General features: G+C 33.3%; 1 protein-coding gene across 1 annotated transcript; it reads left to right on the top strand.

The window, feature by feature from the left end:
* The first annotated feature begins 24,293 nt into the window (after positions 1-24,293).
* LOC127794213 (uncharacterized) lies at positions 24,294-25,067 on the top strand. Its single transcript, XM_052325155.1, has 3 exons — positions 24,294-24,553; positions 24,650-24,782; positions 24,867-25,067. The coding sequence occupies exons 1-3, from the start codon at positions 24,294-24,296 to the stop codon at positions 25,065-25,067; spliced, it is 594 nt and encodes a 197-aa protein (XP_052181115.1).
* The last annotated feature ends 39 nt before the right edge of the window (positions 25,068-25,106 follow it).

The raw sequence follows: 25,106 nt of genomic DNA, 5'->3' as shown, positions 1-25,106 counted from the left end.
AAATGTGTAATTTTTTTATTATTATAATATAATATATAATTTTATACGTATATAGTACACGTATGGGAGGCCATGCCTCTGTAATTTCATATCCATGCCTCTGTAAGAGGAGTCCTTCACACAAAAAGGGATGGGCACGGCAGGCTTGAGGCAGTGGAGATGCCTATAAATAGAGAGGGAGAATTTGAGAAAGAGGAAGAAGAAATAGGAGAGCCGAGAATGGCGGAGGGAGCAAGTGACGATCGGTGATGGCTGAAGCAGAGCAACAGCAACAAGCTTGGCGTCGAGATGGTGGCTGGTTGGTCAGATTAATGGCCAAGATAGTGGTCGAAAACGGCCTCAGCAAGCGGGCCATGGCCGCGCGAAAAAAGGCAAGCGAAGCTGTTGTTGTAGCTGCAGCGACGGAGCAGGCAACGACGCGATGATGGCCGGTGGTTACGAGGTGGTCAGAGGCAGCCAGTGAAGGTAGTGGCAGTCGGCGAGGCGACTGAGCTGGGCATGGTGAAGCTCTGTTCGTGTGGTGCAAGATGCAGGGATGAGGAAGAAGGAGAAGAAAGAAAAGAAAAAAAGAAAAAGAAAATGGAGAAAAGGGAAGAATAATAGGTAAAAGGTTCCGAAAATTCTAGAAAAATCTAGAAATTAATTTGGGGCTAGATTTGTATGCTCGAGGAAGAAGAAGAGAAAGGAAGCTAGCATGGTGCTGCGCGCAGAAGGCAGGAGGAAGAAGAAAAAATGAAGAAGAATGAGGGGAAAAAAAAAAAAGAAAACGAAAATGAAAGAAAAAAATAGAGGAAATGTGGAAAAAAATTCTAAAAAAATAGGAAATAGAGTTTTATGGTTATCCCAGAGATATTGGGCAAAAAAATGCTTCGGGCAGGCGTTTCAGGAATATGGCACACATACAGAGAAAGTCGGAGAGGCTAAATCAAGATAAGTAAAAATTTTTTAAAAATTTTAGAAATTCAAGAATATTATTTTATGAATTTTCGTAGTGAAATATTTGAGAAAACATTTGAGAAATATTTAGTTTGGATTTATTGAGGAAAATTATGAAGAAATAGAAAGAAAATTAAAGAAAATGCCATAAATTATGAAAAAATAGGTTTTAATACTTATTTAAATAAATATGGTGATTATGATACTTTGAGGCTAAAGTGGAAATGACTTGTGCGAATTTTGAGGTTGGCACTCAAATCGAAGTGATGCACGTATTTCAAGGCAAGGCGCGAATATCGAGGTAACCCAATAAGCTTGAGAAGGTAAGTGGTACTTCCCAACTAAATTTAGTTTTATAGAAAATGCTTGGTTTGTAAGCGATTTATATTCCTCAAAAATGTTTTCATCATATTGACATGCTCGGATATGTATCCATCACGTAAACTACATATATGACATGCTATGAAATGCATATGTACACGTTAATATCACTGATCACGCGCAATGTGGCCGTAGGGAGTACAAACTAGCATCGCTGCTTTACCAAGGGTGCACCCATATGCCTCGGCTTCGAAAGAGATGGCCGCAAAAATGGTAGGTAGTATGAGGGGTGCAGTTGACACCTATGATGAGTAAGACATTGCATTCATGCGTGAAATATATTTTCTGTACCATTACTTAGATGATTCATCATCTAAGTTGAGATTTGTCTCTGGAATATTCAAACGTTCCAGATGAAGATTATAGCAGATACGAGGATAATTAAGGCATGAAATGGCACTTAGCAAAGTGCATAAGGAGTGAAATGTATGTTATGTAACCCATATATTTAAGTTCTGCTACTTTAAATTCTGAACGTTTTGAGGAATGTCGATGATGTAAGAATTGATTTATGATCAATGTTAAGATGTTAGGTTCGATCCTTGCTTCCGCATTTGATGTGTATAATGATTCTCTTTCGAGAAAAATGATTGAAAATTCTAGACGAATTTGAGGAATGATGTGATTTAGTTTTAATGTTTGAAAGAAAAAGATTTTATTATCTCAGAATTGTCCCAAGTCATAATGCAACCGAGAAAGCGAGACGTTACATCACTTGTTATTGAATTATTTGATGCAATCTTATCATTTATAATCACATTATGTAATATCAGTTCACGTTTTTAATTTTTATTTTAATGTTTCCTTTTTTTTCCAAGTTAATTTATTTATTTATTCAAAATTAAATACTTTTAATTTTTTGAATAATTAAATTCTTTTAATAAAATATCATTTAAAATTTATTTTTAAAATTTCAAGCAGAGAGCGTTTTTATTTTTTTATTTTGAGATATAGCTTTTAAAAATGACAAAGAGAATACATTTTTAATTTTCTAAAAACGGAATATCAAAATAAAAAATTAAAAATTAAAAAATAAAGACAACACACCTAAATTATTATAATGACTTAACAACTTGATTACTTAGAGTTAAAGACGAATTTGGTGCAATTAGGGTTCAAAGAAACCCAGGTTAGCTTCTAGAAGTGTATTAAATAAATTTATTAAATATGTACAATAAATTATAAAATATGTATATTAAATAAGATTCAGGCAAATTACTTAATTTTAATGACAATTTCAAGGGTGATATAAAAAAAATTAACATATTCATTTCACTTCCATGTAATATATTGATAAAAATTTAGTACAACTACTTTTTCAACATAAAAGATTCATGATGACAATACCTTCATAATTTAATAATAATTTCATAATTATTATTAAATTATGATGACAAGATTACGTGTTTAATTCAAGTTCATATGATATTTAAGATAAGTTCCAACAAATACAAAAGTATATAAATTACTACAGAGGTAAGATACAAGTATAGATCAAACTAATTAATGAGAAATTAAGAACTTTTTAACTTCTAATCTTAAGGATGTACATGTAGCTAGCAGTCCATCATGATAAGAATCACAAGAATTAATTTTAATAGAAAGAGTCAATATTATGGCTTGTAGTTGATAGAATTCAAAATTGACTTGCCAAGTCTCTTTTTACGCCTTCAATACTATATTATAAACTCAAAATTAAAAATTCTTAGAACATATGCTAGATAAATTTAATGGGTTCATATTTTAAGAAAATGTAGCTTATATTATTAAGTACTTTTTACACAAAATGTTATTAATTTAACGTGAAGGGTGTATTGAGTATTGATTTTATTATGCATTTATGGACTGTTTTGATATGAAATTTTCCTGAAAATTTTGACAACTTTTGTACATCGGTAACCATCAAAGAGTCAAACTCGTAGTTTTAGGCTCAAAATTAAAACTTGAAATACGTACCCGTCGGTGCTAATCTATGGTGACCCGAGACACCATAGAAACCAAAAATGAGAATATTTCATAGGCCTAAGTGTACTATATAACGAGGAGTGCCTTGAACAGGACACCGACTGGGTGACCCTAGAACTACTCGGTGTGGTTCATTGCGGCGTAAAGGTAGCTCGGGAGCGGACTAGCGTGAGGCAATCTCGTCGGAGACTCGGCGAGTTGTTTTCCGTTGCTATCGTAATAGATCACTCTGGAGAAATCCAACGGCTGGCATTTGTCCCCATCAAGATTGTCCTCTACCAGCGCCTTTCCTAGCCAAATTCCTTGTCAAAGCTATAGTTTACGAGTTCATGCCCCGGGATAGTTTGGAGGGGTGGTTGCATTCAAATCCAAAAACAGAAAACAACCAAGACAATCAAACCGTGGGACTTAATCTTCTAAAAGGAATAAACGTAGCCATTGATGTGGCAAGCACCAGAGTATCTGCATCGTCACTACCACATACCAATTATTCACTGTGACCTAAAGCTAGGCAACATCCTTCTTGATGCAAGCATGGTTGTCCATGTTGGAGACCTAGATTTGAATTGTGAAGGCATAGTTACAGGATGATCGAACACGGTGATGGAAAGATGCCTCTTGAGCTTTTGACAGTTTGAAAAGGACCGCCACTAAAGAGAGGAATGCAAGTATTTTAACCAAGCGACAAAATAAATTACAGCAAGAGATACAAACTTTGATTCCATTAGCTATATTTCATTTTTTAATTATTAATGCTTGAAACATTAAACAAAAATATATTTTACATAGTTAAATAATTTTTATACAGAAAATGTTAGATGAATAGCATTACTTTTAATATATTTATATAATAAGTTATGTTTTTCCATAATTTTGTAAAAAAGAAAACAATTTATATATTTATATATATTTTTGTGTATGCATTTTGTTGTGAAAATTATTCTTCAATGCAAAATATTTTATCATGAATCAAAACATAAGCTAAAATTAAATATATTGTACTTCGACTATTTTGTAGTTTGTAATGTCGAACTAAGAGGCTAACTGAGTCCATATTTGAGGTAGGTCTATGGCCATGACATTGTGGATTCAATACTCATGTGCAATGATGAAGAAGAAGTGGCTACATTGAACAACAACAAAAGAGGGAGGGCAACTAGTTGCCCACGAAATGACATTAACAAAAATGATTGCTTGATTCGTATGATCAAGATTGGAGTGGCTTGTTCCATGAAGTCACCCCAAGATAGGTTGAACATAAGCAATATCGATCATGGATTAAATATAAGTAAAGACATTTTTCAAGGGCTCTAGAAGGGTAATAATGTTTAGGCGTGATCTCCAACACATTCACCGACTTTATAGCCCCTAGAATGTAGATCAACTGGCAAAAGAAGAATTCGTTGGAGTGTTGCTTTTTGGGCCCTCAAGTCCCGTGTTTGAGCTCTGATTAAGAAATAGTTCAATAGATAAGGAGCAACTTTGAAAATAAAAAATGCTTGCTGCCCTCACGTTTGCGGTTGTGTTAGAGGTCAAAACCTACATGCTGGATTCTCTGATTTACCTCTCCTTCTAGAATCGTGGGGCCGAGCAATGGAGACGTGAGTGATAGCACGTAATCTAAAAAAAAATAATAGTTATAATTACATGTTACCATAAAGAGAGAATGGCATTTGTGCTATTTTGTTTTTTTGTTTTTTTCATTCTATCCTAGATACTTAAGCATCTTTTATTTATTGACAACTATCTATGAATCAAACTACATTTGAGTTATAAGTATTTTCTAATTAGATGGACCTTCAAAAAATGTATACAATGAAAGAGTGTTATGTGAAATACATGAATGCTATTATTGCCATGTACCATTGTCTCAAATGGTTACCTGTCTGAGTGGATTGATCATTATTAGAATAATTATAACAAGTTAGCTACATATGCCTGAATTGTCAACCAAATATTATTCCATTAAAACGTACGCCTTAAGAGTTTATTTTTTAGTTTGCAGACATCAACACATTTACACTTTTCATCCCAAAAACACAAGTATTGTAGTGAGTTTCACATATTCATAAATTATCACAAAGTAATTGGTCACGAGTGGAAAGAATTAAGACAATCAGCCAGCAGAGACCTAAATTTGAATTTTTTAAGGCATAGTTATAGGATGATCGAACACAGTGATGGGGAGATGTAAGTACTTCTACTGAATGACAACAAAAATAATTTACAACAAAAAATACAAACTTTGTTTCCAATAGCTATATTTCATTTTTAATTATTAATGCTTGAAACATTAAACAAAAATGCTGTTTACATAGTTAAATAAATTTTATATAAAAATGTTATTAATGTAACATGGAGGGAGTATTTAATTTGTTCATTTATGAATTGTTTTGAGTTGTATTATATATTTTAATTTAAAAGACACTTTCAGAGGCCAAGATAATTAAATTAACATGTACGTCTCTTGAATTTTGGATTTTTAATTTAAGTATTTTTTGAATTTTAAATTTTAATAAATTAATCTTTAAACTTTTCTCAATTAGTTTAGTAATTACATTAAGTAAATTAGCTATGACACCCTTTTGTTACTAACAATATTAAGTAAATTAATTATATGTATATCTCTTGAATTATGGATATTTAGCCTTGACACCCTATGAATTTTATTTTTCTTCAAATCGGTCTTTCAAAATTTCCTAAAACAGGACAAACACTTCTTAAATAAAAAATAACATAAATTAAATTAACTTAAAAATATTCTTAATATCTATTAAATTAAGTTAAATTTAACATAAAATAAAAATAAAATATAAATCAACTATGGTTCATTTGAATCCATTGCCAATGGCTAGTGTCCCTCTGACTTAGTTGGAACCTGTTGCCGATGCCATACGGTTATTCAAGGTCATACCTTTATTATTATTGTTGGTTATTATTTCTGTATTATTATTGTTGGTTATTTTTCTTAGTGGGCCACAAAATTCATATTCTAAGCAGATGTTTAATTCCTTAAAGATCTGGTATTTAGCTCCAGCCATTTGTAAAGAAGAATTATTACGAGGATAGTCAAGCAAACAGGCCTTTAATTTTACGCCGCGGGGTGGGGTTTCCACTCTAAGCTCATCTTTACTAATTCTCAAATTTAAGAGTAGAGTGTGTCTGGCTGCCCTTATTTCTGATGCTAGATCATTCTCAAATTTTTTGAGTTTTTGATTTTGAATAATTCTCATGTTTTTCACGTTTTTTTTATTTTGGATCATTTTCACACTTTTTGCTTTTCTAATTCTAGATCATTAATTCTCATGATTTCTGAGTTTCTAATTCTAGATCATTCTCACACTTTTTGTGTTCTTAATTCTAGATCATTCTCATATTTTTTACGTTTTTTTATTTCAGATCATTCTTATATTTTCTGCGCTTCTCATTCCAAATCATTCTCACGCTTTTACGCATTTCTGACACTAAATTTTTGGATAATGAACCCTAAATCATTGTCGCCTATTTGACACTTCGATATTAGGTTTTAAATAATAAAACTTTGTAATTTGAACATGTTTTCCTTGGATCTGTCATTTTAGAATAATATCGATGCCCCACAATTTTAGCGCATCGGATAGTCAAACTTGAACCAAAAAAGTGATTGAGAATTTTGAAATCATGATGAGTTTGTTGGTTAAGATTAATTGGATTATTCTCGTGAATCCTAGAATTTTAACATATTAGTATTAAGAAAGTTGTCTACATTAAGACCCTTTTTCGTCGTGTTTGTTACTTGCAACTTAAGATAGTGTAAGGACTATTTTAGTATCCTTAGGTGGACCGTCCGGGCCCAATCTTGGCCCTCTTATGGACCGTCTGGGCCCAATCTCGGCCCTCTTCTTATGCCCAATCTTGGTCCTCCATCTAGACCTAGCCTTGGTCCAACGTCAGCCTGTCACGGCATCATTGCAACCCCCACTAGGTATCCGTACGTGTAGCCACCTCATATCTCATCCTCATTAATGGCGGATTTCATCCACATTAATGAGGGTCATTTCGCCACCATGCTATCACTTGGAAACCTCCACCAATACCAGATAGCCAGTCTCATCACCTGTAAACACACGACGCATGCATGTAGGAGGACATCTCCTCCTCCTATATCAACTAACTCTTTTCAGAGCCAAGATATATTCTGATCTCTGACCTACTAATACATTGCATCTCCTTACTCTCTTACTCACTCAACCGTCAGAGTGTTTACAAGTACCAGCCACCCCTTGGACTGACCTGTCGTCGGAGCCCGCACCCCACCTCCAATCATTCTCGGTCAGGAAGGAACATTAGGCTTTTTGAACTTTTTCCATAGACCGGACCAATTGTTAGTTTTGAATCAAAACAATAAATTCATTTGACTAGAAATGTCTTCGCCTAAGTCTGCAAGAAATAAAACAATCAGAGAACGTGGAAAGGTCCCCGCACAAACACTCCGATGCTTAAGTCATATACTGAAAATGATGAATGTCGTATTGAAACCAGTATTAGAGACATATCTTTTCTGGAATGAGTATATGCTTATTTATAGAGGAGTACAAAAAAATCCCAATTAGTTTAGGATTAGCATTCTCACATGTAATGTCTATTTTAGCATTTTCTAATTTTGTTAAGATTAAAATTCTTATATTTTGGAACTCGATCGTTATGATTATAATTCTTATGGATGATATTTATCTTTTATAAATGATATTTATCTTGAATTTTTAGATGTTAAAGTTATCTAGTTTGCGTGTTGCATGAGACCCCCCAGTATACAACAAAATATGTCTTTTAGCTCAAAAAGTTATTTTGGGCTTTTATACTTTTTTAATATTTTAATAAAAATTTTACCTATGACACAACACTAATAAAGTAAGTTAAATTTAATATAAAATAAAAATAAAACATAAATCGACCATGGTTCATTTGATCCATTACCGACGGCTAGTGTTCGTCTAACTTAGTTGGAACCTAAGTAGATATAACAATTGGTTGGTTTTATTTTATAATGGTAGGAAAAGGAAGAAAAAAGATGAGTGGACCCCATTTACTCCTTGTTGGGAAACCAGAGATTCAATAAGCAATGAAATAAGAGATATAATGAGAGAAAAGACAATCTATTACTCACGAATAAATTTACAGAAAAAATTTCAACCAGAATTTCTTACACAAAAACTCTCACGGATCTCTCACTTTCTCTGGATCCTCTGATCCTCTAATTTGGGATACAAATACAAGAGGAGAATCATAGCTATTTATAGGAGTTTGAAGGGAAGCATTGTCAACAGGGTTAGACAGATTGCCTAACTCGCTTAATGCTTCCAAACTCTCTGCCTAACTCCCACTGCCTAACAAAGCCAAGAATGGCCAAACCCACTGCTATGATGGTGGCTTGACTCTTCAATTCTCCCCCTCAAGTCACATCTGGATATATTGTCATCTGACAAACATCCCAGCTATGTCTCTGCATAGCTCTACCTTCTCTCGAGTAACCACTTTAGTTAACATGTCGGCTGGATTCTCACTTGTATGGATCTTCACTAGTCTCAACAGTTGTTGATCCATAATTTCGCGTATCCAATGATAGCGAATCTCAATGTGCTTTGTACGGGAATGATACATTGAGTTCTTGCTCAAATCCAGAGCACTTTGACTATCACAATGTATCTTGTAGTCTTCTTGCATGATCCCAAATTCTTGGAGAAAACGCTTTAACCACAACATTTCTTTCCCAGCTTCTGCTACTGCAATGTACTCAGCTTCTGTTGTGGATAAAGCAACATACTTGTGCAATCTTGATTGCCATGACACGGCTCCCCCAGCAAAAGTATAGAGAAATCCCAAAATAGACTTTCTACCATCAAGATCTCCTACCATATCTGCATCTATATAACCTTCCAAGATTGGATCAGCTCCACCATAACAAAGACATGTATTCGACGTACCTTTTAAGTACCTGAGAATCCATTTGACTGCCTCCCAATGTTCCTTTCTAGGGTTAGAGAGAAAACGGCTCACTATACCTACTGCGTGAGCAATATCTGGTCTGGTACACACCATTGCATACATAGGGCTTCCCACTGCTGAAGAATATGGTATTGAAGACATCTCCTCGATCTCTTTCTTGGATGAGGGGCATGAACTCTTGCTCAACTTGAAGTGATTAGCTAAAGGAATGCTTACCGGTTTGGCATTGTGCATATTGAACTTCTTGACCACCCGTTCAATGTACTTCTCCTGAGATAGCTATAACCTCCTGTTCTTTCTGTCTCGAACAATCTGCATTCCTAAAATCTGTTGAACTGGACCTAAGTCCTTCATGTCAAAGGACTTGGAGAGTTCCTTCTTCAGCTATCTGATTTTCATCGCATCTTGTCCCACGATCAAAATATCACCTACATATAGTAGAAGAGCAACGAAGTTCCCATCAGGAAATCTCTGAATATACACACACTAATCTGCAACAGTTCGCTTGTACCCTTGACTCACCATGCAAGAGTCAAACTTCTTGTACCACTGCCTTGGTGCTTGCTTCAGATCGTACAAGCTCTTTTTTAGCTTGCAAACGAGGTTCTTACCTGACACCTCAAAACCTTCTGGCTGCTGCATGTAGATTTCTTCATTCAGATCTCCATGAAGAAATGTTGTCATGACATCCATCTGTTCAAGCTCTAGGTTCAACTTGGCTACCAAGCCAAGAATGACTCTTATTGAAGTCATTTTTACAACTGGTGAAAAGATTTCATCAAAGTCAATTCCTTTTTTCTGTTGGAATCCTTTGACTACCAACCGAGCTTTGTGCTTCACCACTTTTCCGCTGCCATCTTTCTTCAGCTTGAACACCCATTTATTTTTCAAAGCTTTTCTCCCATGTGGAAGATTGACTATCTCATAAGTGTGATTCTTCTCCAGAGAATCCATCTAGTCCTACATTGCAAACAGCCATTTTTCTTTATCCTTATAAGATACAGCTTCTTGAAAATTTTCTAGTTCTTCATCTTCAGTAAGCAGAATGTACTCGGATTCTGAATATCTCGTTGCCAGAATTCAACCTCGTTCCGATCTACGAACTTCAGGGTTCGGAGGTTCACCATCATCTAATCCTTGTGACGGTTCAACAACTTCTGGTAGAGGGGATTGTAGCTCCCCCTACTCAACACCTTCTGCTTCTTCCTCTTCTTCTGCTTCTAGCATTTCCTCAAGTACCAAATCGTCATCAATTGCAAATTGTGTTGGTCTTGGTCTTGAAATGTCTTCATGGGTACTAGAATCTGGATTCTGAGACATTGTGGGCTTTTCAATGTCTGTTATCATTTGACTTTCATGGAACACAACGTCCCTGCTTCTGATCACCTTCTTCTCCTTTGGGTCCCATAACCTGTATCCGAATTCCTCATCTCCACAGCCTATGAAGATACATGGGGTTGACCTTGCATCGACCTTTTGTCTAAGCTCCTTGGATACATGTGCAAACGCTAAACAACCAAATACTTTTAGGTGAGAATATGAGGGGTTCTTATCAAACCACATTTTCTGGGGGACTTCAAAATTCAGCGGTGCTGACGGTGATCTATTGATCAGATAACAGACGGTTCTGACTGTTTCTCCCCATAATGGCTTTGGTAACTTCGCCATACTAAGCATGCTTCTGACTCTTTCCATAATGGTCCAATTCATCCTCTCGGCAACACTATTATGCTGTGGGGTGCGTGGGACCGTCTTCTCATGTCGGATGCCGTGTCTCTTGCAGTAGGCATCGAACTCTTTGGAAGTGTATTCGCCTCCATTATCTGATCGAAGGCACTTCAACTCCTTTACTGTTTCACGCTCTACCATGGTATGAAACAGTTTAAAGTAATCAAATACCTGGTCCTTTGTCTTGATGAAATACACCCATACTTTTTGAGAAGCATCATCAATGAATGTCAGAAAGTACTTGTTTCCACCTAATGATTCAGCTTCCAGGGGACCGCAAACATCAGAGTGTACCAGACTGAGCAATTCTGATCTTCTTCTTGAAGAGTAACTGAAAGATACTTTATTTTGTTTGCCAAACAAACAGTGATTGCAAGGATCTGGAGCAGTACCTTTTGCAACAGTAATAAGCTCATTCTTTTCTAGGGTTGACAAACCCTTCTCACTCATGTGACCAAGTCTCTGGTGCCACAGATTCTGAGAAGTCTTCGTTTCAACTATGTTGAGGCTGTCTGCGCATATCTTCACATGAGTTTTGTACAATGTGCCACAAATATGTCATTGGGCAACTACCATAGCGCATTTTATCAACTTCCATATGCCATTGTTAAACTGATTACCATAGCCCTGTCTGTCAAGAGCTACTCTAGAAAGTAGATTCAGTCGAAGATCTGGCACATGTCTGACATCCTTCAAGGTGATTGTGATCCCGACGCTCGTTCGTATCTAAACATCATCAATTCCAGCTATCTCAGAGGAATTGGAATTTCCCATCTTCACCGCTCCAAAATCACTTGTTTTGTATGTTGTGAAGAAATCTTTGTGGGGAGTCACGTGGTAAGATGCTGCAGTATCTACCACCCATTATGTGTCTTCTTTTGAGACGTGAAGGCATGTCTCATCTTGGATGGAACAGTAGGCTACCTCTCCATGGATAGTGACTAGTGCATCTCCATCATTCTTCTTCGGCTGGGAACTGCTTTGACCTTACTCTCGTTGCAATTTTTGGCAGTTCTTCTTCAAATGACCCTCAATGCCACAATGGTAGCATTTGTAAGTCTTTCTTCCATCTGTGGATTTGCCCCTACTCTTGCTCTTTCCTCTCCACTTGCCTCGACTACTTCGTTGTTGTCTTCCTCGATTTTCTGTTACAAGGGCATGAGTCTGGTTCGTGCTCATGTCCTTTCTTCTGGCCTCCTCGTTGAACAGGGCATCCTTAACCATTGTCATGGTAAGTTTTCCTTCTGGGGCCGAATTACTGAGAGAAACGACTGACGTCTCCCAGCTGTCAAGAAGAAAACTGAGAAGTAAGAGCGCTTGTGTTCCATCCCCAAGCGACATATCCATAGACGACAACTGGTTCACCAAACTTTGGAACTCACTAGTGTGCTCGGCAACTGAAGTTTCACTACCCAGCTTCAAATTAACTAACCACCTCATTAACAGGGCTTTGTTCCGAGCGGTCTTTCCCTGGTACATACCTTCTAGCTTCGTCTATAAGGCATGTGCGTCTGTCTCTTGTGCGACATGGTGGAAGACACTATGATCAATCCATTGCCGGATCTGACCGATAGTTTTTCTATTTAATTTCTTTCACTCTGCTTCTTTGGAAGGATCAGGGTTAACACCCAATAACTCCAGGGGATCGTACAAATCTCTACAGTTGAGAAGATCTTCATCCGAGGTCTCCACAGTGTGTAGTTGGTGGACGTGAGCTTTATCATGGCTCTTGATGATGTTCCTTCCTCCATTTTCAATAACTTGTTCAAAAACAAAGTTGAATCTTCCAAAACGGAGCTGACCGTTGCATCCGGAAGAGTCGAAAATGGTAGATTTGACTCTTACGGGTCAAATTCTAATTTATGGAAAATCATGGGGCTTAAAAGTAATTTCAAAAAGTTCAGAGGGTTAAAGTACAATTTCTGAAAAGTGTAGGGGCTAAAATGTAATTTTTGAAAAGTTTAGGGGCTAAATTGTAATTTCTGAAAAGTTTAGGGGCCAAATTGCAATTACTGAAAAGTTCAGGGGCTAAATTGCAATTACCAAAAAATCCAGAGGTCAAACTGTAATGTCAGAAAATTTTAGGGACCAATCTGCAATTTTTCAAAGTTCAACATTGTGCTGACGTGGTAAATGACGTGGCGTTAACGTGGTCGTTGACTGGATGATGTGGCGCCACGTGGTCGTCTTCAACCTCCAGACGGCGCGTGTGGCACGTGCAGCGCGTGAGGACCACGCACAAATCTTCAGGCGGAGTGTGCGGGCGCATGCGGTGTTGTTTTGGCCTCCAAACAATTTTTTCGTGCTCGTCTTGGCACGAGGAGTCTTTTGGTATGTTCTTAATACCAATTCGACAATTTCGAAAAATCTGATTTGAAAAACAGAGACCTGTTCTTCAAATTTCCTCCCAATTTCTCTTACCAGCACTCAACCTGGTTCTGATACCACTTATTGGGAAACAAGATATTCAATAAGCAATGAAAGAAGAGATATAATGAGAGAAAAGACAATCTATTACTCACGAATAAATTTACAGAAGAAATTTCAACCAGAATTTCTTACACAAAAACTCTCACGGATCTCTCACTCTCTCTGGATCCTCTAATTCTTTAATTTGGGATACAAATACAAGAGGAGAATCATGGCTATTTATAAGAGTTTGGAGGGAAGCATTGTCAACAAGGTTAGGCAGATTGCCTAACTCGCCTAATGCTTCCAAACTCTCTGCCTAACTCCCACTGCCTAACAAAGCCAAGAATGGCCAAACCCACTGCTGTGATGGTGGCTTGACTCTTCACTCCTTAGGTCTTAAAATCTTCAAAAAAAAAAAAAAAATGAGTAGGAAAATGTTCCGAAAGAGAAGGGTCACATGTCAATAGAAGGGGGCTTCTGTTCTTGAATTTCAGGGCTGAGGCAAGCCCCCAAATTTTTTTAAAAATAGATTTTGAATATTAAAAATTAATATTTTTTATTATAAGTCCCCCAAACCCAAGCCCTCCCAACCTAGCTCCCCCCTCCTCCTTCTTTTCTTTCCCAAATTCTTTTAAAATTTTAGTTTTGTCATTGCGATTGAAAAAAAAAAATCTCTATTAGTGAAGTTCACGATTGAAAATATTTTTTTGAAGCCCCCAATTAAAAAATCCTATCTCCCTACTTCTTTTATTTCACTCTTTTCATAATTTAACAATTTTTTTATGTTAACTAATTAAATACTAACATATAAGTGAATTTAAAGAATCTAACGAATTCTCAAACGGGCCACTCTTTTTTTTTTTTTTTTCCCAAAAAGCACAAGTATTGGAATGGACTCTTGACATTTGTTGAGCAATTGAGAGAAAATGAAAATCAATTTCCTAAACATGTTAAGAATTAGAGTCAGATAAAGATTCAGATCGATTTAAATCTTCTAGCTAGTTTTACATGGGACATGATAAATTAAGAGTGAAAAGGTGATACAAAAATTTATAATTAGCAATGTCAACATTATTTATTTATTTGTCAAAAAATCATATTAGCGAGTAAATATAAAAATGAAAAAAAAAAAAATTCTAACAGCTTTTTTACTATAACCTGTGAAGACGTGTCTTGGTTGGGGTAGGATTAAAAGTTGTTTAACCAAAGTTGAGTCAAATTTAGAGAATTCCCAATAATTTTCCAATCAGGGTCGGGGTGAGAAGGAGCGTATTTACCATTTCATGTACACTTATTTGAAAGAATTAACCCTTACTTGAAAGAATATTTGATGGGGTGGCAGCTCATGCTTGGGTCTTTGTTACTGGCTCGTATGGAAATTGTTTCTTAGCAGGTTGGTCTCACTGCAAAAGATTTTATTAACTTTCCATTATATAACTAGGAATTAAACTTTTTTGAAGGACAAGTTTCCATATAAAATCTCTATGATTGGGGTTATTGGCTATTCAACCTTAGCAATTGGCTTATGTCTTCCATACCCTAAAAATTTTAGATGAAAGTTTTTACCATAATATAAGGGTGCATAGTATAAATGCTTAAAAATAATAAAAAAAACTTTAATGTATAAGATTCTTCATTTTATAAAGATTGAGAGAATGTTGTATGTGAGTTATAATGTATATTCCCTTCAATAATTTTTTATAAAATAGTTATTTTCATAATTTGAATTCGCAAGAAAAATTCATTGTACCAATACACGATGCTTAAAAATTTCTTGAACATTGTCAACAAACATTGTCAAAAATAGTTACACAAACGATGGGGAATTCAATAGGAAGTTTTAGAGCAAAATCCACTCTGGGTCCCCTTCTAAGAGCAGAAAGTCAACAAACAACAACTAGGAACCAATGTGTATCGCGAGGATTGTCTAACAAACAGGCCTTTAATTTTACGTGTCTTGGGGGGGTGGTGGGGGGCCTTTTTTCCTGGGCTTTCCACTCTAAGCTCATATTTACTTTGCCGATGAAATAGATAGCATTTACACGCGCATATACCTATTGTATTGTCATTTGATTCCATTTTGGGTCAAAGAACTTTGATCGTGTGGGGCCTTAACGTGAGTAACCAAGGAGTGTGAAAGCAAGAAGCTCCGCAGCCAACAACAACTTGAAAGGGTTGCTGGGGCAGTTGAAGAAGAAGAAAGTGAAGGTTGACAGTCGCCAGCTGCGAGCAGCGTAAAGGCATTGGCATTGGCAGTCGCCAGGCTAGCTGTGGTAGGTTTCTGTGGCCGGCTAGGTCAGGGTGACAAAGCTACAAGCGGCGTTGGCAGGGGTTATGGTTGTGTAGGCGACGGTCTTGAGAAGGTGAGAGAGAGTGAAACTGAAGGTTGGGGTACGACTAGAGAAGGTGACACTGGATTGAGCGACGATGACGGGTGTGACTAGCTGTTTTTGTGCAATCGACGTTGGCAGGAGGAGCGACGGTGGGGTGAGCGACTGTGGTGAGAGGGAGAGAAAGAGGGTGAAAGAGAGAGTGAAACATGAAGTGGCACTACAAGAAATTCGGGATTTAGCGACGGATTTTCAACGACGGAATTGCGATGGACTACGAAATTTTTTTTTTTTTTTTAGAATTAGAAACGAATTTTAGCGACGGAACAAATTTCGTCGAAAAAAAATAAAAAATCTAACTTTTTAACGACGGAAAAAATAATCCGTCGCTAAAAATAGCGACGGACATAATTTTCTATCGTTAAATTTTAATAATAATAAAAAAATAAAAATTAAATTTTTATATAGCGACGGAATTTATTTCTGTCGCTATTATTAGCAACAGAAACAAATGCCGCCGCAACATTTTAGAATAAAAAATTAATTTTAATATTAGTTTAAATAATTAAAATAAAATTTTAAATTTAATTCTTTTATTATTAACATTTAGCGACTGAAATATATTTTCGTCGCTAAATTTTAATAATAAAAAATTAAATTTAAAATTCTAAAAAAATTAAAAAGAAATAAAAAAATTAAAATTAGCGATGGGTTATCCAAATCCGTTGCTGATTTAGCCATGGATTGAATATTTCGTCGCTACCATTAATTTTTAATTTTTATTTATTTTATTTAATTAATTTATTAATATTTAAATTTGGAATGAATATTTAAATATACATTTAACCATGAGATGAATATTAAAAAATTAATTTATAAAATTTAAATAAATATATTAATATTAAAAATCATAATATTGCTAAATTCTAACTATATCAATTAAATGTATAATAATTAATTATTTTTAATATTTATTAACTGTGTACATAATGTAAACAAACATTATATTTGAAAAATAAATAAAAAGTTTAAAAATCATAATATTATTAAAATTTTCTTTATTTTAAATTTTAGAAATCATATAAATAAAAAAATATTGAGGGATTACATTATATAGAAAGGAGTCTAGGAGTTATCTTGTCAATCTCTTTCTTTTTATAAATATGAGAATTTTTTGCTAAGCTAAAAAGTTTAAAAACCATAATGCGCCTGTTTTTTGTAGCTTAAAAGTTGTAATTGTTAACTTCTAGCTTCAAAAAAATGGTAATGTATTGTTTGTTTTATCTTATAGAATTATAACTTATAGCTTCTACTAGCTTTTAGAAGAGATAGAAGTTGGCTTTTTCAAAATTGGGGTACCCTATCTTCTACATCTTTATGAAAAATTACAACAAATAAGTTCACAACTTATTTTAAATTTTAAAAATTATAATCTAATAAGTTATAAGCTATAATTTATTTAATTAAGCTGTAGCAAACAGGGCCAATATATGGACGACATTGTGTCAATATTATATATAAGTGTTATATATAAAACATTAATGTTGATCAAGAAAAAAATAAATATATCTCTTTATCATTTGTCCTCTCTAATTTTGTCTCTGAATTATAGATGAAATTCAATAATCTGAAACCAACTTTGTTGATCAGATGGGTTCTACCATTAGTATTGTTCTATTCTATAATTGAGAATCCTAAGTTCGGTGAATGTTTTTAATTTTTATTTTTTAAATTTTTTTATAAAACTCGAAAATTACCCTAAAAATTTATAAATGTTTTGTAGATTTCGTTTAAGATAATTTTTATTTATAGAAAAATTATTTTTTTAATATAAAAAACTATTAATAAATAATTCAATATATCAAATTAATTTTTAAATAAATATTAATTTAAAATACAATAATTTAAATTATTTTATTATCACATTTTAGATAATTACAGTAAGATTTTATTTAAATTATTTAATAATAAAATTTTATTTAAAATACATTATTTTTATCAATTAAATAATTATTAATATTATTTTTATAAGTTATATTATTTTTTATATAATTAAAATATTAAAAATAAATAAATTCAAGAGGCAGGAATTTATTTTAATAATAGTTTTAATAATAAAAAATAAAAAATACATTTTTAGATAAAGATGAAATTTATTTTCTATCGTTAATTTTAGCGACGGAATTTATCTTCCATCGCAAATATTAGAGACGAAAATAAATTCCATCCCTAAAGTTTAAAATAAAAAAAAATATATTAGTTTAAATTAAAAAAAATAATAAATTAAATTTTACGACAAAGTTAATATTCTATCACTACTTTTAGCGACGTAAAACTATTTCTATTGTTAAAAAATTAAATTTTAATTGTAATTTTTTTACTTTTCAAATATAGAGACGGAAAGTATTTTCAGTCGCAAATTTTAAAAATAAAAAATTAAAATTTAATATGGAATCAAATAACAAAAAATAAATAAATAAATTTAGAGATGGATTGTCCAAGTTCATCGCTGATATAGAGACAGAACTTTCAATCCGTTGCTAAACTTAATTTTTATTTATTTATTTAATTAACTTATAAATATTTAAATATATAAATATTAAAGTCTATAAGAAATTTAATATATTAATGTATATTTAATTAAAAAAATATAAATTTAGATAAATATATTAAATTTAAAAATCATAATATTACTAAATTCTAAATACATTAATTAATATATTTCATGTGCATAAAAATAAAAATAAAACAATATCGAGAGATTACATTATATAGAAAGAGTTTATGAGCTATCTTATCAATGTCTTATTCTCTATAATTAGGAGAATTATATAAAAATGAAACAATTAAATGTATAATTAAGTCATTCACAATAAATAATAAAAAATAAAATATTTAATAAAATATTTATTTAATATATTTATGTAGCGCTTATTAAAATGAGCAGGATAAGTGAGTATAAAGATAAATCCGAAATAGTTTTCGAATTAAGATATTGAATAATGGTTTTCTCCCTTAATAGTTATACTATAAAAAAATTATAGGGGGTTAATTTTTATTTTTGAAATTTAAGTGTTTTGTATAAAACATTAACGTTGAACAAGAAAAAAATAAATATATTTTTATATAAATTTAAAAATTATAATCCATATCTCTCTCTCTTATTTGGTAGTATTTGTCAACCACTAACTATTATTTATCAACAACCAACTATCGATCACTTGTCGTCATCACCATTATCTTTTTCCTCGCACCATTAGTTGGTGTCACAGCAAATTATCTTATGTTATTAAATATTATATCTTGGTTGTTTTGTTGATCATAGTTTGACCTCTTTGTTTGTATGACAGTATATCGTTAGTTTTAAATATTTATAATTTTTTAAATTTTTAATTTTATTTTTGTTCTTTACTACTTTATTGAATCAAATTAATTAAAATTCGATATAACCTCTTTGTTTGTATGACAATATATCGTTAGTTTTTAAAATGTATTATTTTTTAATTTCTAATTTTATTTTTGGTTTTTACTACTTTATTGAATCAAATTAATTAAAATTTGGTATAATCGAATTAATTGAATCAAATTAATAAAAATTATCAATTTTTTTAAATTTGCTTCTATTCAATTAATGTTTTTAAAAAAAATTAGTTTTTTGTTTTCGATTATATTTTTTAGTTAAAAATAAACGAATCGATTGGATTTTAAGACAATGATGTTTTTATGGTAATAAAATGACATCGTTTTTGGCCTATCACACAATTTTTCAGCTTGTTCGATTTTTTAGCTTATTTGGTTTATCGGTTAATTCAATTTTAATTAAAATTTTTATGTGTTTGTTCGGTTTATTGAATCTGTTTAGTTTATGTAGTCTATATTTAGTTTTTTTCTATTGTTAGTTAATTTAGTTTATTGGGTTTAATCGGTCAAGTCAATTTAGTTTAATTTCTCAATTCAATTTATTAATTTTTGATTAATTTGATAATTGAACCGATCGTTTACGTACCCCTAATAATGAGAAAAACTCTTTATTTATGAAAGAGAAAATAATCAGAAAAAAATTTGTAAAAAAAATTAAAGACTACTCAACATCCAAAATATATTAAGAATATTGTTACAACATTTTTGAATTTTTTTTATCTTTTATATATTTTTTATTAAAATAGTATTTATAACATATCAAATTAATTTATTATAATTATTGGATTTATAATATAAGTATTTTTTAAATTAATATTAATTTAAAATGCAATGATTTAAATTATTTTATTATGATATTTTAAATGATTATAATAAATTATTAATAAAATTATTTAATAATTATCATAATTTTAATAATTTTATTCATTATTATAATTTTACATTAATATAAATTTTATTAATTAAATAATTATTATTATTATTTTAATAATTTTAATATTACATAAATTTTTATATAAATTATTAATAAATAAATTTTATTAATGCCCCGCCTCTTTCACTCCCCCCATAAACCCCCCCTCTTTCCCTCCCCCCTTTCCTTTCCCTAGTAAAACTCTGCCCCGCCCCCTCTCCCTCTTTCCCCTCTTCTCCCTTCTCTGCATCGCCCTCTCTGCATAGCCCTTCTCCCTCTCTCTCGTTCGATCTCTCACATTCGCCCTTAACCTCTCGCACTCGCCCTCGCTCTCACCTCTCACCTCTCGCTCTCATATCTCGCCCTCGCCCTCGCCCTCGCCCTCGCTCACTGTCTCCCCCTCTTTCGCTCTTTCCCACACTGCCTCTCGCTCTCCCTCTCTCTTTCTCTCTTTCACCCACGGCCAACCCACCATCATCGCCCACACTACATCTCTCTCTCCCTCTCTCTTTCTCTGTCTCAACCGCGACCGACCTACCCACCCCATCGTCGACGCCCCTCATCCACATTGCCTCTCTCTCTTCCTCTCTCTCACTCGCAGCCAACCCACCCACCCCATCGTCGCCGCGCGCCCCTCGCCCGCCCCCTTCTTTCTGTCTCTCTCCCACTCTGGCCACCGCGTAACCCACTCACGTCATCATCGTCGCTTCTACATCACCTGCCGCGTCCCTGCATCGCCGCCCCTACTGTGCACCACCGTCGCCCCCCGCCACGCTGTCGCTGCCCACTTCAAGAAGGTCCTCTCTCTCTCTCTCTCTCTATATATATATATATATAGAGAGAGAGAGAGAGATTTACACGTGTATTTGCTTCATTTATGTATTTGGTGTTAATTTAATTTAGTTTAATTTATGTATACAGATATGTGTGTTAATTTAGTGTATTTGATTATTCATTATGTACATTTGATTATGTGTATCCTATTATTTTGTGTATTTTTTATAGTGTTTTATGTTTTGTGTACATTTGATATTTTAAAATTATTAATTTAGTGTATGATATAGATATACACGCACGCGCGTGTGTTAATGTATATTTGGTTATGTTTATTTGATTATGTATACAGATATGTGTGTTAATTTAGTGTGTTAATTTAGTTCAATGTAAATTCATTTAGTGTTAATTTAATTTAGTTTAGTGTTAGTTTAGTGTAAATTAATTTAGTCTTAATTTAATTTAGTTTAGTTTATATATACAGATATGTGTGTTAATTTAGTGTATTTGATTATGTTTATATGTGCATCTAATTGTGTATTTGATTATTTATTATGTACATTTGATTATGTGTATCCTATTATTTTGTGTATTTTTTATAGTGTTTTATGTTTTGTGTACATTTGATATTTTAAAATTATTAATTTAGTGTATTATACAGATATATACACGTGCGCGTGTGTTAATCTATATTTGATTATGTGTGTTATTTGATTATGTATACAGATATGTGTGTTAATTTAGTTTAGTGTAAATTAATTTAGTGTTAATTTAATTTAGTTTAGTTTATGTATATAGATATGTGTGTTAGTTTAGTGTATTTGATTATGTGTATGTGTGTATCTAATTCTGTTTTTGATTATTCATTATGTACATTTTATTATGTGTATCCTACAGGATGTAGTCTATTTATAGGAGAGATTTTGTCGAATTTTCTTCAAAAATTATATTAAATAAAAAATATAATTAATTAAATATTTTTTAGTTATTTAATTAAATTTGTTGGAACTTAACCTTAGATTCCCGTATGGAGCGAGGAGATCACTGAATTGTCCAATTGGATAGTTTGAAAATTTGGTGTCGTGTTGTGTGCCCAGCGAATACGCATTAATTTACTCATGCATGGTACAAAAATTCAGTAGCATTTCATGTTGTTCTTCGGTTGCATATAGTAATATGTTTTGATTCATGCAATTGACTCAAATTGAGTTTAACTTGTATGAATCAACACATAATCTCAACTTGGATGTTATGCATATAGAGAAAAACGTGTTCGAAAATGTGTTCAATACAGTGATGAATGTACCGGGCAAAACTAAGGACACAGTGAAGTCGAGAGAAGAGTTGAATCAATATTGTCGCCGCATTACTCAACCAACTTTTACTCTGAACAAGAAAGAAAAAGCTGTCTTGTGTGCGTGGATAAAAAATCTGAAATTTCCTGATGAGTATGTGTCGAACATGGCTAGATGTGTTGACACAAAGAAGCTTAAGTTGTTTGGGATGAAAAGCCACGACTGTCATGTGTTCATGCAAAGGTTGGGGCCCGTTGCATTTCGAGAATTACTACCGCAAAAAGTATGGGAGGCATTAACTGAGTTGAGTCTTTTCTTCAAAGATTTGACATCGACCACTATTAAAAGTGAGCACATGATGAAATTAGAGAACGACATCCCTATCACTTTGTGTAAGTTGGAGCTCATATTCCCTCTAAATTTCTTTGACTCTATGGAGCATCTTCCAGTCCATTTAGCTTATGAAGGAAGGATAGCATGTCCAGTTCAATATCGATGGATGTATCCGTTTGAAAAGTACTATTTATTATATTGATAATTTTTTTTTTCTATTTTATAAGAAACATATTCATTTTCTAGTTCACTTATCTAATTACTATACACATTTTATATAGATACCTTGGAAAGTTGAAGAAAACAATTAGAAATAAAGCTCGAGTGGAAGGCTCTATTTCTAATTCATATGTTGTGGAAAAAGCATCATTGTTATGTTCTCATTATTTTGAGGACCATGTTGTTACATGGCATACACGAGTGTCGCGCAACGATGCTGGTGTTGTAAATGAAGAGGATGACCAGGAGGGGAAGTTATCAATTTTCAAGCATCCTTGTCGACCATTTGGATGTAAAAAGTCAAGAATGTTATTCGGTGAAGAATATGATGTTGCACACAAATATATTTTGATGAATTTTCCAGAAGTTGAACCGTATCTGCAGTAAGATTTTGCTAATTAATTGTTGTTAATTTCTAAATTATATTTAAATTGAATAGTCTATTGTAGTTATTTTCATTTTTCTTTTTAATTTTTCAAGAATTTACGATGCTAAGCTAAGGCAACGTAATCTCGGCATTGGCGACCACATCATTGAACAATTAACAAATAAGGAATTCCTTTCTTGGTTCAATAGCTATATGAGTTGATTAATTACAATATTAATTCCACTCAATTTCTTATATAATTATTTCTTATATATCTGTCTTATTTAATAGGCTCGCGATCCTACGAACAATGTGACTAATTCATACATAAGGGATCTCGCAAAAGGACCTTTTAACACTGTTACAACGTACCTTCGGCTGCTTTGTTAATGGATTTAAATTTCACACGATTAGCCATGGTTCAAATAAAGGCACTATGAATAGTGGTATGTGCGTTAAAGGATCCAACTACGATGATCCCGAGAAGGACTATTATGGTCGGATAACAAAGATTGTCGAGCTCGAGTATCCTTTAGTATCGTCATTCATGAAAGTTGTATTGTTCAAGGGCGATTAGTTTATTCCAACTTTGAACGAGGGGGTGAAGATTCATCATGCATATAAGATCGTCGAGGTCAATGAAAAGAAGAAATGGAATACAAACGAGCAATTTGTATTAGCTTCTTAAGCGATTCAAGTATATTTTTGTGAATATCCAAGCTTGAGGCGTAACAAAAGCAATTGGTTGATTGTAACAAAAGTCAAACCAAGGTTCATAGTAGAGGTTCCACAATCTTTTAATAATCAAGAGGCAACCCTTCCACGTGAAGTGCTGCCTTACCAAGAGGATGACGTGGAACTACACGATATTGCAGTTGATGATGTTCAAATCCCTGAGACAATGAATGATGGTGACCACGCTGATTTAAATGATGAGCCAGTTATGGAATCAGAATTTCACGAAGCCCCAAAGTTGAATGATGAGCAAGTTTTGAGATCTGATTCTGAAGATAAGTCTGAATCGTATGATGAGCAAGTCTTGTGATCAGACTCTAAATATGATTCTGAATCAGATGATGAACAAGTTCTTCAATTAGATTCTGATGACGACTTAAAATCTAATGACATAGATGTAGACTTACATGATAGTGATTAGAGATAAATTTTATGACTTAAATACTTATGTTTAATTATTAATGATATTAATTTTGCTAATTGATTTATTTATTATAGGTATGACAGGTGTTAGAGGACGATATCGTGCAGGATGCAGTGGTTCTAGACCTAACTCTTCTAGGTCCACTGCTGCTTCCACCTCATCTACTACAGCACCGCATATTTTGGGGGATGTTTCACCGGCCTCCCTCCCATCAGTATCTCCTGTTGCTCCCCCTACAGTTGCTTCTGCATCGACCCTTCCTACAGAGTCACCAGTACATCCATCATCTCACTCGACTGCTAGTCATTTTACATCCGAATCACTGCATATTATAGAGTAAGATGGCGATGGGTAACTTATAATTTTTTTTTATTTTTTTTTACATTATGACATGTGTTAGTTTTTATACTAATTATTATTATTTGTATGCAGGAGCATCTTTTGTCGTACAATGAACATCTCCCATATTATATCGACAATCTTCAAGAAACGTCTTCATAAGGAAGGTCATGTTTGGAAAGAAGTACCTTCGGAGATAAAGGGCTTGTATTGGGATAAATTCACGGTATTAAATTTAAATTAATAATATATATATTTTAATTATTAATGTAGAAATGTTTAAACTATTTAATCTTATTTTTTTTTACAGAAAATTTTTCAGTGGGATCCTGCAATTGATGCATTAGTGAGAAGAGAATGGGCACAAAAAACAGCTAAGCGATATATCGACAACATTCGTAAGTGGCATGCCAATGGAAAATCGAACTTTGTGCCAGATGATGTTTGGAATAGTTGGACGCAGAAATGGGAACAAGATGAAGCTTTCAAGAAACGATCTGCACAAGCTTAGTTTTAGATCAAATTTAAGATTTAGTGACGGGACTGTCAG

The sequence above is a fragment of the Diospyros lotus genome, chromosome 2, assembly GCF_014633365.1.
Source record: "Diospyros lotus cultivar Yz01 chromosome 2, ASM1463336v1, whole genome shotgun sequence".
Classification (NCBI taxonomy): Eukaryota; Viridiplantae; Streptophyta; class Magnoliopsida; order Ericales; family Ebenaceae; genus Diospyros; species Diospyros lotus.
The sequence above is the reverse complement of the archived record's forward strand: the minus strand, read 5'-3'. Positions and strand labels throughout refer to the sequence as shown.